This window comes from Orbicella faveolata, unplaced genomic scaffold, assembly GCF_042242905.1.
Source record: "Orbicella faveolata isolate gen_17 unplaced genomic scaffold, um_ofav_v1 contig_35, whole genome shotgun sequence".
NCBI classification, from domain to species: Eukaryota; Metazoa; Cnidaria; class Anthozoa; order Scleractinia; family Merulinidae; genus Orbicella; species Orbicella faveolata.
Window position 1 is genome coordinate 24,625,427 of NW_028301564.1, and position 16,389 is coordinate 24,641,815.

Here is a 16,389-nt window from a genome sequence, read left to right on the forward strand (position 1 = left end):
GTCACGCGAAAGGTCGAAGGAAAAACAGCGCTATTTTTTTCCCGCCTCTTCCCATAACTCCCCCCACGCTTCACTCGATCCAGACCACTCTCTGTTTCAAACAATCCAATCTGACCCGTAAATAGCGACTGGATACGAGACTGCCGTTGTAGAAAGCTCGATCGTCTTCTCCCTACACTCGCGTTTTTATTAGCAAACGCAGATGTATTTTAATGGGCTTGAGAGGGGGACCATGTCATCGGAGCAATATACGGACAAATCATTAGCTGAAGCCCAGTTTGCTATCTTATATATCTATACAAAAGATAGCAAGCACGAGTGATGCGTGATCCATAGTTATACTGAGTTGTTGTTGTTGTTTCTTTTTTATTTGACGATAAAAAATACATTTTAATATTTCAGTCGCATTACGACTACTTTTAAATTTCTACATTGCGTTTAGAGTAGAAAAGTATCATTAAAAGAAATTCACAAAACTCTTAGTACTTTTTTTTCTCTTTCGTGTCGTTCAATAACAAACTGAAGTTATGTTAAAATTATTCCGAAAGACTTCTACGATGTGTTACTCTTTTCGGTTCCGGATGGGAATACGACCTTACTACAAAGTAAATTCTAGGTCCGTTACGCCGGCAATTCTTGAAATTGGAAACTCATAGATTCTTAAAGCAAAGATGTTCAAACGTTTGCCACCGATACCAAACTTTTCTGGGTTTAAATCAAGATAGCTGTAGGTATACCATATGGTAATGCTATTCTGATGATCTGTTAGTTGACCCTATGTCATCTTGAGTACCATCGATGATATCGCGGACTGTTTTGTTCTTGAGTTTTGCGTTGCGATTCAGCTGTGAAGGAAGTCAGCATAGAAGGAAAAATATAATTATTAATTCCGTATCAATCAAGCCACTTCATGTAAGGCGCGTCTACAAAAAATAAGCCTAATTATTTGACTCTTAAAGATAAGTTTTAATAAAGATAGTGAATTTTAAGCTCGGTAATGAAATGTGAAAGTGAATTAATCAACATGACGCGAGCGTGGGACAAAGAAAAATTCTGAGTTCCCGACAGGAATCGAACCCATGACCTCCCGAACACCGGGCGGGCGCTCTATCCACTGAGCTACGAGAACTCATGGAGAGTAAGGTCATTTAACTGAGTTCATATATGATAGGTGTCCTGCATACTGCTAGGATCAACGCTATCGAATTCATCGTGAGTAGTGATAAGTTAATAAAGATGGTGAATTTTAAGCTCGGTAATGAAATGTGAAAGTGAATTAATCAACATGACGCGAGCGTGGGACAAAGAAAAATTCTGAGTTTCTTTGTCCCACGCTCGCGTCATGTTGATTAATTCACTTTCACATTTCATATTTGACTCTTGTTGTTGGTTTAATGATCCGTGTGCATGTAGAATCTGTCTTGACTACTCCTTGCTTTTAGTGTATGTCGGACCTCTCCTTAGGGACATCTCCATTATACGGATAACTCTATATCAAGGACAGTTAACTTAGGCAGCGTTTACACTACGCAGGAAGAATTTGAAAACGCAGCTTTATTCCTACGGTTAGGCCTACCGTCCACACTAATCCGTCGTGAAAACGGAGCTTTACCAAAACGTTCTTTAAACCGGAGGAATTTGAAAACGCCGGCTCTTCATTTTCGTGTGGACGGAAAATATTTTGAAACGGAGCTTTTCGAAAACGATGGCGTCACGATATGTTATTTTCCTGACCGAGTTTTTCTCAAACACAAATCCAAAATGACGGGCAATTGTTGCGTTTTTAAATCCCCCGGCGTATAGCGTGATGGAAAACATTTGAGGCGTTTTCAGAGTGAAACCTCCGTTTTCAAATTCCTCCAGCGTAGTGTGGACGGAAAACATTTGATGCGTTTTCAGAATGAAGCCTCCGTTTTCATCTCCATTATCAGCCATCTCCATTATAGGGACACTCAGATTTGTTTGTCGGACTGGATTTTGTGCAGACTGCGTTTAGCTGAATCCAACCATCTCACGCTTGTTCAGCAACTCTAAATACTATCAGTCGCAAGACAATAGCGTAGAATCATGAACGTGTTACGAATTGTATTGTAACCAGTTATATTTCCTTACCTGTGGCATTCCTTCCAGACGACATGGACGGATTCCAAATCCACCTCACCTGTTTAAATGATTAATTCAGTATCAGTGATTTCCATAGCGAGACAAACTTACGATTAAGTTCTTATCTCAATTTTCCTCCAAAACGAGGAGGAAATAAGCCAGTGATGGGAACTCACTGGCTGGCTTGTTTCAGTGTCGGACAAAGTAGAGACAGTTAACATGCTACGAGTGCAACCAACAAAACATGCGGAACACTAATCTATAACAAACCTGGTGACACATCAACCTCGTTCCCAGGACTTAGAAAACCCTGGGAACAAGGTTGCGTGAAACCTGACCTGGTTTCAGCCCGGCGTCTTCTCCTGGCGCGTACTCCCAGAAATTAAGCTTCATTTATACATGTGTTATAACGGTAAGCCGGAGAGAAGAAGACTCACATTCAGGCTACACCAAGTGATTTTTTGCTCGCTATAGTGAAATTTAGATCTTTCTGACACCGTTGTTTTAAAAAAGACCAATTCCTCGGTCAGTGTACGTTACTGGCTTCTGGCGGGTTGTGCGGCCGCGAGAAAAAAAAAAATTGCCCACTCATATAAATGAGGTGATGTGTTTTTGCAATAAGTGTACCAGCTACAATCGAAAGTTTGCTTAATTTCCAACATTGTTTAATTTTCATGCACAGTAACTTTTGCAGACTTTGCTGGCACATTTCTAGCAGAATTTGTACAACGCTCTCTCTGACTTGCTGAGATTTCTTTTAGCGAAGCCCTAGCGAACATCAAGATTTGATTTGGTCTGTCACTGCTGTCACACTTCAAATTGAACTGAGGAAAACAGATCGACTACACGCTAAAATGTCTCAGCGAGTACAGACTTACCCCATCCGGATAATTATAGGATTTAACCATATTTGGCTGGGGATTGTTGCTCCGGTGACGTGAATATGGTATTACAAATGCTGTCGAGAATGGTTTCCTTTCTTGGAAGTGTTGTTGATATGTGCTTGAACCGAATTTGTACTTGATGGGAGCATAATTGGCAGTAGAAACCCTGGAAAACAAAATTTTGGTAAACTTTTATTTTTCACTTTCTCTGGCCATCCACGGTGAAACCAAAAAAAGAATTCATTTTACACTTTTGACATTTCCTAGCAGGGCGAAAGAAAACAACCTCATGTTTGGGGAGCGCATACCTCTTCACCAGACTCCTCCCCGCCGGATCACTTCGCTCGTGGGCCGCGCGTGTGACTCAAAGCAGCAATGTAGGATTTCGAGCCAGGATCTCCAGCTGAATCATGAATACCAGTCACTCATATCCTACTCCCACACGCGCGGCCCACGAGCTAAGCGGCGGGGAGGGGTCTGGTGAAGAGGTTTGCGCCCCTCCTCCCCCGGCCTCCTCCCCTGTTTTCGGAATCCAAGATGGCACTCACCGCGATCAAAATGCGCTCTCTCGCTAAAGTATGTCCTGCAAGTTATATATGGTCACCCTCATGACACGCTAATCAAGCGTTTATCAACGTTGTATCAACAACAACATCAAAAAACGCGTCGTACAGGCGATGACGCAGATGGACGTACAAGAAACTCGCGTGTTTAGATAAAAGAATTTTAAAGAAGTTTTTGCACACGAATCTCCTGATTTAATGTTTTGGCACGCTCGCGGCTAGGTAATGAGACTTGCTGACTTGCTATTAACTTCTACGCGATAACCTTCCGAGCTGTTATTTCGAGTAATTTGCTTGAAATCTTACGAAATCCACTGTACATAGTCTCATAACATATTTTAACTTGGATTTAAATTTTACTATTGTAAATAGCTATAGGTTTTTTTCTTCTAATTTAACTCGTTTTTGTTATGTCCCCGTATTAGTAGGGGAGTTTTTCCCCAGCTAGGTGGTTGATGACATTCCTAATAAAGTTTCTATCTATCTAAGTTTCTATCTAAGTATGTTTTCAAAAGCGTGACTTCTCTGCCGTTACTATGGCAACCGGTCGTGTCGTCCTCGTATACTTCACTAGATAAGAAGCAAACGAACAATTTACCTGATTGGTAAAGGAGGCGGCAAGTATCTGCCTTCGAAATCAGCGTTGTATTTTGTGTTGTACATGTGGCTGAAGGAATAAGGCTTGAAAGCCGGCTGGTAGAGTGCTGAAAGTGAAGTTAGTCTCATACCAGGCCTGTCTGCGGTCGCCGTCTGTTGGGCAGCATCTGGCATACGAAACAGAACAAACAAATAGTCATTGACTCCCCGTATCTTGTGCGCAATTAAATTGTGCGAATAAACATTAAAAATGATATGATAAAAAGGCATATTTCATTCCTGTACTCACTTGTTAATGGTCGCGTTTCGCTGTGGCGAGTTGTGGTCGGGCGATCGTTTGTAGTCAGTGGACGCACGGACTGCCGTGAAGATGGGTAATTTTCTGAAGTGTCTTTCATGTTGAGAACCTCTTTGCTTATCGCCTACTTCATATCGGTTCTAATTGTGGCGAGCAATTGTGAACAGTTTTGCTGATGCACGGTAGAAAACGATGCAATTGGCCCCTAAATTCGTCTTCGATCTCCTCGGCAACGGGAGAATGCCTATATTCAGTAGATACTGAAATGCTAATGTATGGCAATGCGTAAATGATAATATGATATTTATTTAGGGCAAGCTATTGTTTGTCTTAGATAATAATTGTCACGCAACACTGAACTAACTGGTGGTCACACAAATAGGGGTGGACCAAGGTCTGTTCCCTTGGTCCTTGAAAATTTCACTTTTTCTCCCTTGTTCGCCAATAATTAATTCCATTGTTCCCTAAAATTTGTTGTCAAAGCTCCCGTTAATGTTAGAGATATTCCTTGTTCCCTCATCTTAAACCCAAAAATATCCCTTGTTTCTTTGAGATATTTCTTTGACATTTAGTCGCGTAACCGATACGGTCAATTGACCTTTGAGCTTGGATAAGTTAGTTTTTTGTCCAGATATTTTCACTGTGAACGCCTTCGTTGCTGACCTGTTTCGCTGACCCGTTTTCTGCTGTTTTCAAATCTGTTTATCTGTTGCCTGACCTGGACAAACCGCAAAACAATCTGATTGGACATCGTCAAAGAAGTAAGTTTAGTACTGTAACTCAGGCTTAAAACAATGTAACTTAGGTTTGCGTTTATATTCCGATCGTCTGTTTGGTTTCTCAATGGAATTTTGTATTACCTCTTTAGATCGAATAATCTTGAATCCTGGAATAAATTATACGATTGGCGTAGCCCAATTAGATTGTCTGCTTGGTTTTTTACGGAACCAGCTCTTAGGGTTAGTCCGACGAGCCCTAAGAGCGTCTGCGTACCGTTTGAAACGTTCACTGTTTTTAATTTCCCTTTACAGTCTTTGTGGGTTTTTTTTGCAAACAGGAATTGAAAATAATAATAATAATAATAATAATAATAATAATAACAATAATAATAATAATAATAATAATAAAATAAGTAAATACCATCACTTTTCCGATAAACGAATTTTGTCATAGAATTACATGAGCAAAACGACTGAAAAACCATACCCTATGGGGCCGCACATACCTTAAGTTTATAGCCCATATAAAGGAGTACCCCCCTCCGCCCCCAGACTTCAGCGTCAGAAAATAACGGAAGTAGATCAGGACTTCTTTACTTTTTTTAAAAAAATTATTTACTCTGTGTATATTAGATTACAATTACAGAATACTTATTATGCCTTACAAAACTTACAATTTACAACACAACACTAAAATCGACCTATACTTAGCTAAATTCACAGTTTACAATTGTCACTTACAAAATGTTATTTTACATTACCTACTTAGAGTACTCTGCTTGCTACATACGACATTACCTACTTACAAACCTTGCATAAAATAATTACTGAGTTGCTTACAATATGCTATATTATTTACGTATCTTTACGGCTATAGGTCTTGCACCGACCTCCAAACAGGTTGACGAGGGTGGCTAGGGTGGCCAGGATGGCAAGGGTGATGGGGGTAGCGAGGGTGGCGAGGGTGACTAAGTTTGCTAGGGTTGCTAGGGTGGCGAAGGTAGCGAGACGGGTGCAGGTGGCCAGGAACAACGGGGCACATAACAATCATCATACACGAAGTACTTTTGTCTTGAGACTTGCAGCAGTAGAGAGAAAACTGGTAACTAATGATTATATTTACGATTTTCAGACACTTCCAGAATACTTTCAGCAGAACTCTCAAAGATACATGTTAGTTAGTGATCAATCGAAGAAGGTGAATATTTATGGGTCACAAATGCTCATCATTCTGCAGACCATCTGTGACGGTAAATGGTAGAAGATACCGAGTGGTTAAAGACCTTGGAGAGGGAGGTAAAATATCGATTATGTACGATCTTATCTCTTTACGTACAGCTTCAACTGAGAAGAAGAAACTTTTCGAACTTCCAAAATCTAAAGTTGTCATGCTCAAACGAAACTGTTTAGTCCTCATAATGATATATTTGGGGAAAGAAATTATTAAAAAAAAGTTCGTAGGCTGGACTCCGCTTTATGTTTTAAGCAGTTCCGGCTGAAAATTGCGTGGAATCTGATACAGTATTGCAAGATATCAGGCTTGTAGAGTTTGGAAGGTAAGCTTAACTTTTACAATAGTGGACAAATATTCTAGCCATAGTCAGCGTGGAAGGTACGAGGTTTTTAATGACTTTCCTTAGTTTACAGTGATACAGTAGTGACGACCGGCCGACCTAAGAGGAAATCGTCAAAATTATGAGGAAGCGGTGTGGAAAAAGTTTTGCTACTCATATGACGTTGACATTAACCCCCAAATAATCATTACATCATTGTGGCTGATGATTGATCGATATGTATCTATTCCATTTTAAATATTTGAACTAGAAGTAAATCGGCTAAAACCACTGAGAGCAAAATATGTGTTAGAACTACAATAACCATATGTATATATGATTATACAGTCAAACCTCGATTATCCGTACTCGTCGGGACTAGACGAATTAGTTCGGATAATCGAGGGTCCGGATAATTGAAAATATGAATATTAATGAAGAACAAAACTGTTTAAATAAAGCAACATTTAATCATGAAACAACACTTTTACAAATCGTTTGGAAAACAATATGGTCTACTGTACATCTTGAATCACTCAACTCTGAGCCAATTAGAACTCATGCATTCGAGTGTTCTTCGTTAGTTACGACGAGTGCAAGTGCTGCTTTTGCTCTTTAAAAGCAAAACAAGCTCGCTTTTGACTGCACATGAATGAATGACTGAATGAATGGCAACTTTATGTAAGTCTCATTCTTAATAGCTGAGCACAAATGCTCTACTAATTGGGGAGACTATATTTAATGCTATATAGTTTTAAAAAGAATATTGCTATGGGTCTTGATTATGACTAATAAATATTCATGACAAAATTGGGACTAGCGAAAAAGTCCAGATAATCAAGAAATCTGGACAATCAAGGTATGAATAATCAAGGTTCGACTGTACAACACTTAAAAATGCACAAAGAGGGCATCATAATATTGTTTTGTCCTCCTCATGTGGTTGTTGCTTGACCTAATCCTGTACTTAACTTTTGTCAAGGAAGCGTATCTGATTAAGTGTTCTTGTAGCCACTAGGATGTATAAAATGCCTTGTCTATCGGGCTCTGATGTCAGGAAAAAAAATCATAACAAGCATTCCTAATCTCTAATCAGTGTCTGAGTGTTCCGTTTCAAAACATTCAAGGAAATAATGATATTGAATCGGGAGATTTGTTACATGTGAGTTGGATGTGAGTTGTAGAAGGATGCCACCTAGGCAAATCTGTCTGCCATGAAATGGGGCCATGATCCAAGGTTGTTTTCGTTTCTTTCAAATCCTGACTGAAAGTCTACAGATGGAATTTCCAAGATTCTTTTCATGTAGGTGCTTGTAGGACGTTTGTATCATTCTATGTAAAGGGAAGCCTGAGAACTGCCACACTGTAGTGGTGTGTATAATGACCAAATCTGGACTGACATGTCTTACTTTGAATTTCAGCTTTCTCCTATGTTAACCTTGTGCATCATGGAAAGGAATGGTTTGCCCTGGTAGGTTTTATGTTAAATGCTTAGGTGCATGTCAAAAACTTATAATACATGTATCTGGGCGAAGCTGGGCTGGGAATTTATTGCCTTGAGGTTTTAATTTAAAAGAGTCCATTGAATGAGGGGCTCATTGGCACATATGCCAAGGCGTGTCTCTTGCCTATATTAGTGCAGGGTGGGCAATTTCTTTAGTATGTGGTGCTGGTTTGACAATGTGCAAAACATTATGAAATAAGAAAATAATTGAAAATTTCCCAAGTCCCTGACAGGACTTTGGTATAGTTCTGAAGGTTTGCAAAAGGTAGTGATTCCCAAACCTTACTTTACAAATAAAAGTAGATCAATTTATGTCTTAAATAAGAAGGTTACATTTTGTCATAATGATTAGAATTATATGCAAATAAGGAAACAAACATGACTATTTAAAGGTCGTGTAAAGCAGCAATGGTTTGACTTGAGTTCATGGCTTGAAAAAAGTGCTGTCTGGTCGTCTGGGACAAGTAGATTTTCCTTTTGGGCATGTAACTTTTCTTTCTCACTTGCCCGATGGGCAAGGGATGAGGCAAGTCATCTGGCAACGTACTAAATCATTGAAAAGCAAACTAAGACTTGCCCAGGGCAACTCTGCAAGCAAACTTTGAGAGATACTTGTCCTAAGGGCAAGCCGGAAAATCATTCAAGTTTTTTCAAGCCCTGCAGTTGGTTCTCAGTAAGATCCAATCACAACATGTTTACTAAAGAAGAGACTGATTTGCTGAGCACATTATCATTAAAACCTCCTTTAACCAATTTTCACTTTCTACTACTTGTGATCTTTCCTCTTAGAAAAGAATGCGTCTCCAGCTCCCTGAACAAGAGGAGGTGAGTTTATAATTATTCCGTTTGACTTGATCGGTTTGTAACCATCCACATGTATTGAAGAGTACATACACTGTAAGTAAAATGAAAGATGCAATATTCAGTATGTTGCAAGCATGGGACAAAGAAAAGTCTTAGTCCCTGATGGGATTCAATCCCACGACCTCCCAGATAATGGTTGGGCACTGGCCTAACTGCAGGGCTCTGGAGAGATTCATGGTGAGGTACAGTAGGTTTGGCATACAGATCAGCAATTTTGATATATATAACCAGCCTATGGTGTACCACAATGAATCATTGAAGCACCTGCCTTGAATCATGTCTAATCAAAAGTTTGGACAGGATTCAGGGATGTTCACTGTAGATGAAGGGAAAATGAGCACTCAATCCTGAATTAATTAGCACTTAAGTCTTGAGGTGCAACTCTCTTAAAAGGACCCTCAGTTGAGCTCTAAAAATTAAATAATTATAAAGAAATGTTATGTCATGTAAAATTTTAAATTTACTAACACATGGTAAGAGTGTATCACAAATTATTCCTCAGCTGACTGTTTTTTACCTGCAAATTATTTTGTGACATTAGGCATTTGAACGTGAAGTAGGTGCTCACAGAGCAGTTGATCATCCAAGTGTTCTGGCCTTGCATGATGTGGATGTGGTTACCAAGGGAAGGTATAAAGAGGCTCGCATGCTTGTAACATATTACAAGGTACACCTGTAAACGGCTATATGTTTTATTAGGGTACAATATAAAATGTGACATATTTTTACAGACCTGTAAACTTAACAGAGTTTGTACGTGTGTGAACAATGCGTGTATATCATACAAAATGTACAATTTGTATAATGAGCTGCCAGTTTAAATCAGTACATAAAATGTTTCAGATTATATGTTACTTCACAAATATGCCACAGGGAAAAGTAATAAAACCATTACAGTGTCTTCATTTCTTGAACCCTTGAGTTTTCAAACCTCCCGATAACTTGAATCAAATTTTCCCTCCCCTCAGTTGAACACTGTTTGTCTGTAATGTTACTCCCAATTTCTCAAGCTATCTGATTTTGCAAACCAATTTACAGTTGTTTTGGAGGTTCAAAAAAATATGGATCCTACTGAAGTATCAAATTGGTCAGGACAGGGTTTTCTCTGGTGAAACTACTTAAAGGAAGTTCTCCAAATGCAATCCAAGCTCTAGTGGTAATGCATGGCTCACTCACCATGATTCTGATATTCAGATTATATTTTGTATTTCTTTCAGGATGGAACAGTTCAAGATTTGATTGAATGCACATTAAGTCAAGGCGGCTACATACCAGAGTTAAATATTCTTCACATGTTCAAATCTCTTTGTGATGCGATACTTGCCTTTCATAGTCTGGAGCCACCTCTAGCCCATAGAGATATCAAGGTGGGTAGAGTTTGCAGTTATGTAATAGAATGTTGGAGGCAATTTAGCTGGGAGACTGCTTGTGTGTCTAGGAGTGGAGGGGTGGGGGGTGGGAATAGAGGGGACTTGCTCCCATCAACATTTTAGGGTTGTTGTGGTACCTCAGGGTAAGTAATTTAGACTGATGTGTCCATATTCGTAGTTCTAATAGCTGAACCTGGCCTTTCAGTGCTTTTACATGGTCTTATTTGTCATTCATCTAAGTTAATGAAAGAAGCAAAATCAGCCAGAGAAAGTGATCAAAGCCTTTTGTGCCCAAACAGCTAAGAGTACTGATATCCTCCCTTGACTAGGGATGCTAGACTGTTGTAGGTTACTCCTCTTCATTCTGTGAGGCTGCCGATCAATTTGCCAGTACCCAATCATTCTTAAGGGTGGAAAGAGACACTGTGACATTGTCTTGCCCAAGAACATAACATAATGACTCTAACAAGGGATTGAAACTGCTCTGCTTGATATGGTGTAGTCCATTGGACTATCCATTATGCCAGAATACTTCCCACAAGCTCTAGAGTGGATTAGAAATTGTAAATTGGTTGTACATGTACCTTTAGGATGTAATATGAATTTAAGACAATTCCACATCTTAGACAAGATTTACCCCTTTTTTTTCTTGCTTTTTAAGTTTCCAACAGGGAGCACTTTGATGCGAGTGTGTGTTTTCTCAATTTTTATCTTAGTCAAGACTGATGTGTAAATTTTCAAGTAAAATTTTTCTTTTTCAGCCTCATAATTTGTTACTCGGTCCTAACATGACAGTGGTGCTGATGGACCTTGGCAGTGTGTCTAAGGCCAGATGTACCATATCATCGAGGTAAGTGAGAAATCTTAGTTTACCTGTTATTCAGGTCTTGCAAAATGGTGCATACAATGTAATAAGTATAGCCGGCTAGTGGACAACTTGTTGTATTGATGTCCTGTTGCGATCTCTGGCTAGGCATTTTATTCCCACACTGCACTTCTCCATTCAGGCTGAAGTAAATGCATGCCTGGTGCTGACAAATTGTTGGAGGCAACTGTGTATGATTAAAAAACCATGTGTTAATCTGCAAGAGACTTAGCGTCGTAACCCTAGAGAGTAACAAAATACCCCAAGTTACTTGATGCTGTGTGTGACTGAGATGTTACACAGTGCCTTCTCTGGGTATATTTAAAACATGAAATGATGAATTGGCACTATGGGTAAGAGTCATTGTGGGATATGGGTGTCTGTAAGGGTTAACTCTTACATTTAGTGACAGCCAATCACTGTTGAGTCAGTAATAGTTAGGCTAACCTTAGTGTTATTTAGGCCAACTAGAACACTTTCTGCATAGTGCCATTTCACCATTTTGTGTTTCAAGCATGGCCGCCTCTTCTTCCTCCACTCATTGATGTTTATTCTATGAAGTGCTAAGAACAGAAACATTTTGATAATTATTTTCTCAGCACGTAAGTCATGAAGCTTGTTTCGTGTTGTTGGCTTGAAATTTCTCTGGTCTTATAATAATAATTGATAAATATTATTTTTATAGCACCTATCCAAGCATGATCTAGGTGCTTTACAACTTATAAAATATTGTTATAAAATATTGTTTTATTACTGTTTCTTGTAGAAGGGAAGCTTTGGCCCTCCAAGAGAAATGTGCTCAAGAATGCACTGCTGCGTATAGGTTGGTAAAGATATTATTAATAGGCTAAGTGTACATGCATCTGCTTTGTTGAAGGATTTTGCTGTGCAAAACATCTTCTGGTTTAAATATACTGAAGGTAATATTAATACTGACTGATCATATAAATACTAACTTTAGGGCTCCAGAGCTGTTTGAAGTGCCTTCAAACTGTGAAATCGATGAGAGGAGTGATGTGTGGTCACTTGGTTGCACTCTGTATGCCATGGCTTATGGTGAGTTTGTTCTTGATGGTAAGAGAGGGGGAATATTAATAATTATCATATAGTGTCGTCAGGTTGCTCCAGTTTTTGATGATGGATCATCTAATTATGATAACTAGAGCTCTTGATATGATCACTATTAATAATGATCACAATTCTTACATAAACCTTGCAGCAAGGTTCAGGAGGGTGCAAATTTGTGCATAGCATTGTACTGGATTGCATCAACATAACAACATACATAACAGAATGCAGTATGTGGCAAAAATTCCAGAAGTAAGCCCTAGCAATTTAAAGTGTACCACAAGGTTTGTGTGGTATGCTTCTCATCAGGGGATTATTACTGAGGTGGGGTGTGGCCAAAGGGCCTTATATTTATTCTCAAAAATGTTCAGCTCATGAGAATATCTTTACATCAGGGAAGATTCTGAGATGATACAAGATTAATGTGTAGCAAAACTTTCCAAGCATAAATTTTTGTCATTTACTGGCTGGGACGTCTAAATAGTGAAAAACTGCGGTCAGAGTTCTTGAAAATGCTGCTCTTGAGGCTGCAGGTGGAGGGCAGCATTTTCAAGTCTAAGGTAGCAGTGTTTCACTATACCGACCAACCCTAACTCGCTAAGCCTGTAAAAACTTATATTTCTTTCCTCTCTCTCTCTCATGACAAGCTAGTATTATACTTGTTGACTCGTTGAACATCACAGGTCTCTAAGAGTATACTGTATTGACTGTAAAATGTAAAACAAGTTTCACAATAGCTGCTGGATCCTATTATTAGGATGTTCTTACTGTTCATAACCTATAGCTTTCTTTTACATTGTTGCACTTTGTATTTTCTTTTAAAGACCACTGCATAAGTAACTATACAAAATGCATTTGAAGAACAAGTTAATATTATGAGTTCTTTTTGCTTCATGTCAGGTCAAAGTCCATGTGATGGCTCAGCACTCTCAGCTAATAGTGGGAACATTCAAATACCAAGCGACAGGTACATTATGAAAACTAAAATAAGGATGTTTTAATCAATTTTATCCTTGCCATATTATTTGTCAGCTACTGCCCTTACAATTTTACCATGTAATGGGTTTGTGTTATTTGTTTGTGATGTCAAAAGGCTCAGCTTCTCTTTGCCTCACCCTTTGAGTGACTTTGGAAGCACCTCTGTCCCATGACTTAAAGCAATAGCTGACATTGTCTGAAGGACATTTTGATACATGTAATTCTCTGGGTCTCCTGTAATGAGCTCCATGATAGGTGCAGCCAGTGAAGGGTGCAGTAGGAGATCTAGTTATGCTTCAAAAAGTGTGCAGGAGGGGTACATATGACCCAAATAATATGGCTGTGAAGGAGACCAAGACATTAGCTTCAGTAGGGAGGGGGCAGAGGAAGGACTCGCCCATGCATGCTTTTCTGCTTTTTGCACTGTTTAATATATATATATTTTTAGATGACTATTCAAGTATGTGGACCAAAATGGTCTGGAGCAGTTCTCAAATTGTGCCTCTAAGTCTTTCAGAATGCAGGAAATGGCTTTTGGGTGATTGTCTGAAGATTTCAAAATAATTCCTCAGGCAATCCTAAACTGAATTAGCCCCCCTTCCCCTGACTGCCACTTAATTACAGGACTAAATGTGTCAATGTGCTGCTCTGGGTTTGCTCAGTACTAACTGATTGTTTTGTTTTTCTTCTTTATTTGTTTCTCTCTCAGTGTTTATTCAATTGAACTGAATGGTTTGATCGTGAGCATGCTTAAAGTGGATCCTCAGGACAGACCGCTACTACAAACTATCCTACTGAGGTTAAACAACCTAGCTCCCACTTCATCGGTGTTTAATTGTGAAGCTGGAACAAATGTTCCTATAGAAATGTAATTTTTTGCATACCCCCAAACTATTTTATTCAAATTTATACATGTTAACTCTACAGGCTATCTTTTGAAAAGATATATGTTGTAAATGACTTAATTGTTATCCAAGGCTTAAAAAAAAATTGAATTCCAACTTGCCCATCGGACAAGGAACTCCTAAACGTGTCTTAATTACCCAGCGTAGTTACATGCTTGCTTTATTTTACTTGTTTGTTTAGTTGAAAGATGGCTTGGCTACATGCTTGCCAAATTGGGCAAAAACGCAGTAGCTACTTCTCCAAAAGGAGAAGACCTAATTAGAAGAAAGACCGTCATAGTTAAATACACAACTGAAGTAGTTGTGATAAAGCTTGAAAAACATTCAGGCTTGAACAGGTGTGTGATAGCTGGTTAATTGCTAAAAGCAACTCAGTGAGCTATCAAACTAACCGGGAGCTGGTCATTCTTCTAATTAAATCTATATTCCGCAGTTCAATTATATAAATTTCAGTGAGAAAAACTACTTGTCTTAAGCAAGTGGAAAATAGGGTTTTTTTGAGCCCTGATATTCAAAAATATAAAATTTATACAAACTGATTATTATAAGTGATAATCACTTTTAACCCAAGATTAGACAATTGTTTACCAAAGAGAAAGAATTATCTCAATTGAAAAATTAACTAATTCAACTGGTACCAAAGCATCAACAGTTGAAGCGTTGTCAGCGGATTGAAAGAGCTTTTAAAGTTGTTATTTTCCTATTCGGGCATGATTCGGCTCCAGATTCTAATCGGGCACGATTCAGGTCCGGATTCTAATCGGGCATGATTTGGGTCTGGATTCTAATCGGGCATGATTCGGGTCCGGATCCTAATCTGGCCCGGGGTGGGCGGACTCCCACATAAAAAGGATGGCAGTGCTCATCGTACCTTTTAAGGGCTGAAAAAGTGGTGTTAGTGTCCATGAGGGTGTTCAGCCTCAAAAGGTCCACTGAGGAAGCTTTTGCGCTACCTTTTAGGGTATTGAGCTGAAAAAAATAAGACAGGATAATGTGTTGTTTTAGAATTGGAACCTGTTAGGGGTGAAAAAAATTTCAAGCCACGCCCACAAAAGTTCTTTTCAAAATTTCCGACTGGCATTGACGTCTTTTTTATATGGAAGTCTACCCGGGAGCGAATGTTGGCCCATAGTGAAGATTATACACTCGCAGGTCATCGGCTAGAACAGATGAATGGGGAAGTACTCCTCAGGGAAAACCATAATGGAGAAGTTATTTTAAGTTCACAAATTAAGTTAGTCCTCGGGCCGAGAATTGGATAAGGTCAGACCTCCTGGTTTTGAAATGTACTGTTATTTATACCATGCCATAGAAAACACAGCCAATCAGAACACGGGAAAGCCGTTGTAGACTCGACGGTATTACACCCAACCTTCCCATCGTGCGCCGCGCGTATTTCTCATCAACTGTGTTGGCTACTGTATTTACTATGGTATGGTATAAAATAGATATGCAACTCTTTTTCATGGTAAACCGTGGTATATCCTACTTGTCACTTTCATTTTCTTGGTACAGTGGAACCCCGCCTTACGACTACCCCGTTAATACGACCACCTCGTTATTATGGCCTCTTTAATTCTGGCCCCTGAAAAGCTCAGTCAGTCATTTTCTTATTTAAAGAGCCCTTTTAATACGGCCACCCCGTTAATGCGACCAATTTTTCATGGCCTGAAGGTGGTCGTATTAACGGGGTTCCACTGTATACAATTTGCCTAAGGGCTGGTGTGCATACCGAGAAAAAACAAGTGATCTGTGGGATATTACATGGTACGAAAGCATTGAATATAACCAGTATATATATATTAGAAAAGATATAGCAAAACTTGCAGACAAAAGATTCGTCTGAGATTGTAGATGTAAGACATGTTTGTACAAAAAAGGAGCTATTCGAAATTTTACTGTAAAGATATATTTCTTAATGAACTTGAACTCTTAGATCCTCGCACATATAAATTTACTGATGTTTGATTTACATCAGGCAAATCTGAAGACACTGATTACTCAATAAAATATTCCAATATGAAAAGCTGAATAGAAGGTAGTGCACATTTGTTTTTCACCTAAATTGGAAAATTTTACTACTTTTATAGTCATAGTTATTCATTGTAAAGGTTTCAG

The 16,389-nt window shown here is 39.0% G+C and overlaps 2 protein-coding genes across 2 annotated transcripts; one reads left to right on the forward strand and one right to left on the reverse strand.

Moving 5' to 3' along the window:
* Positions 1 to 346: 346 nt before the first annotated feature.
* Positions 347 to 4,726, reverse strand: LOC149103984 (uncharacterized). Its single transcript, XM_089274028.1, has 5 exons — positions 4,437 to 4,726; positions 4,149 to 4,314; positions 2,982 to 3,153; positions 2,113 to 2,161; positions 347 to 845 (listed from the first exon to the last, which is right to left on the reverse strand). Exons 1-5 carry the CDS (start codon positions 4,543 to 4,545, stop codon positions 781 to 783), a joined length of 561 nt encoding a protein of 186 aa, XP_089130154.1. The 5' UTR covers positions 4,546 to 4,726; the 3' UTR covers positions 347 to 780.
* Positions 4,727 to 6,266: 1,540 nt separating this feature from the next.
* On the forward strand, positions 6,267 to 16,308 carry LOC110057639 (serine/threonine-protein kinase 16-like). Its single transcript, XM_089274026.1, has 10 exons — positions 6,267 to 6,460; positions 8,139 to 8,188; positions 9,011 to 9,046; positions 9,627 to 9,752; positions 10,303 to 10,452; positions 11,217 to 11,305; positions 12,087 to 12,143; positions 12,282 to 12,376; positions 13,289 to 13,355; positions 14,076 to 16,308. Exons 1-10 carry the CDS (start codon positions 6,373 to 6,375, stop codon positions 14,236 to 14,238), a joined length of 921 nt encoding a protein of 306 aa, XP_089130152.1. The 5' UTR covers positions 6,267 to 6,372; the 3' UTR covers positions 14,239 to 16,308.
* Positions 16,309 to 16,389: the final 81 nt, after the last annotated feature.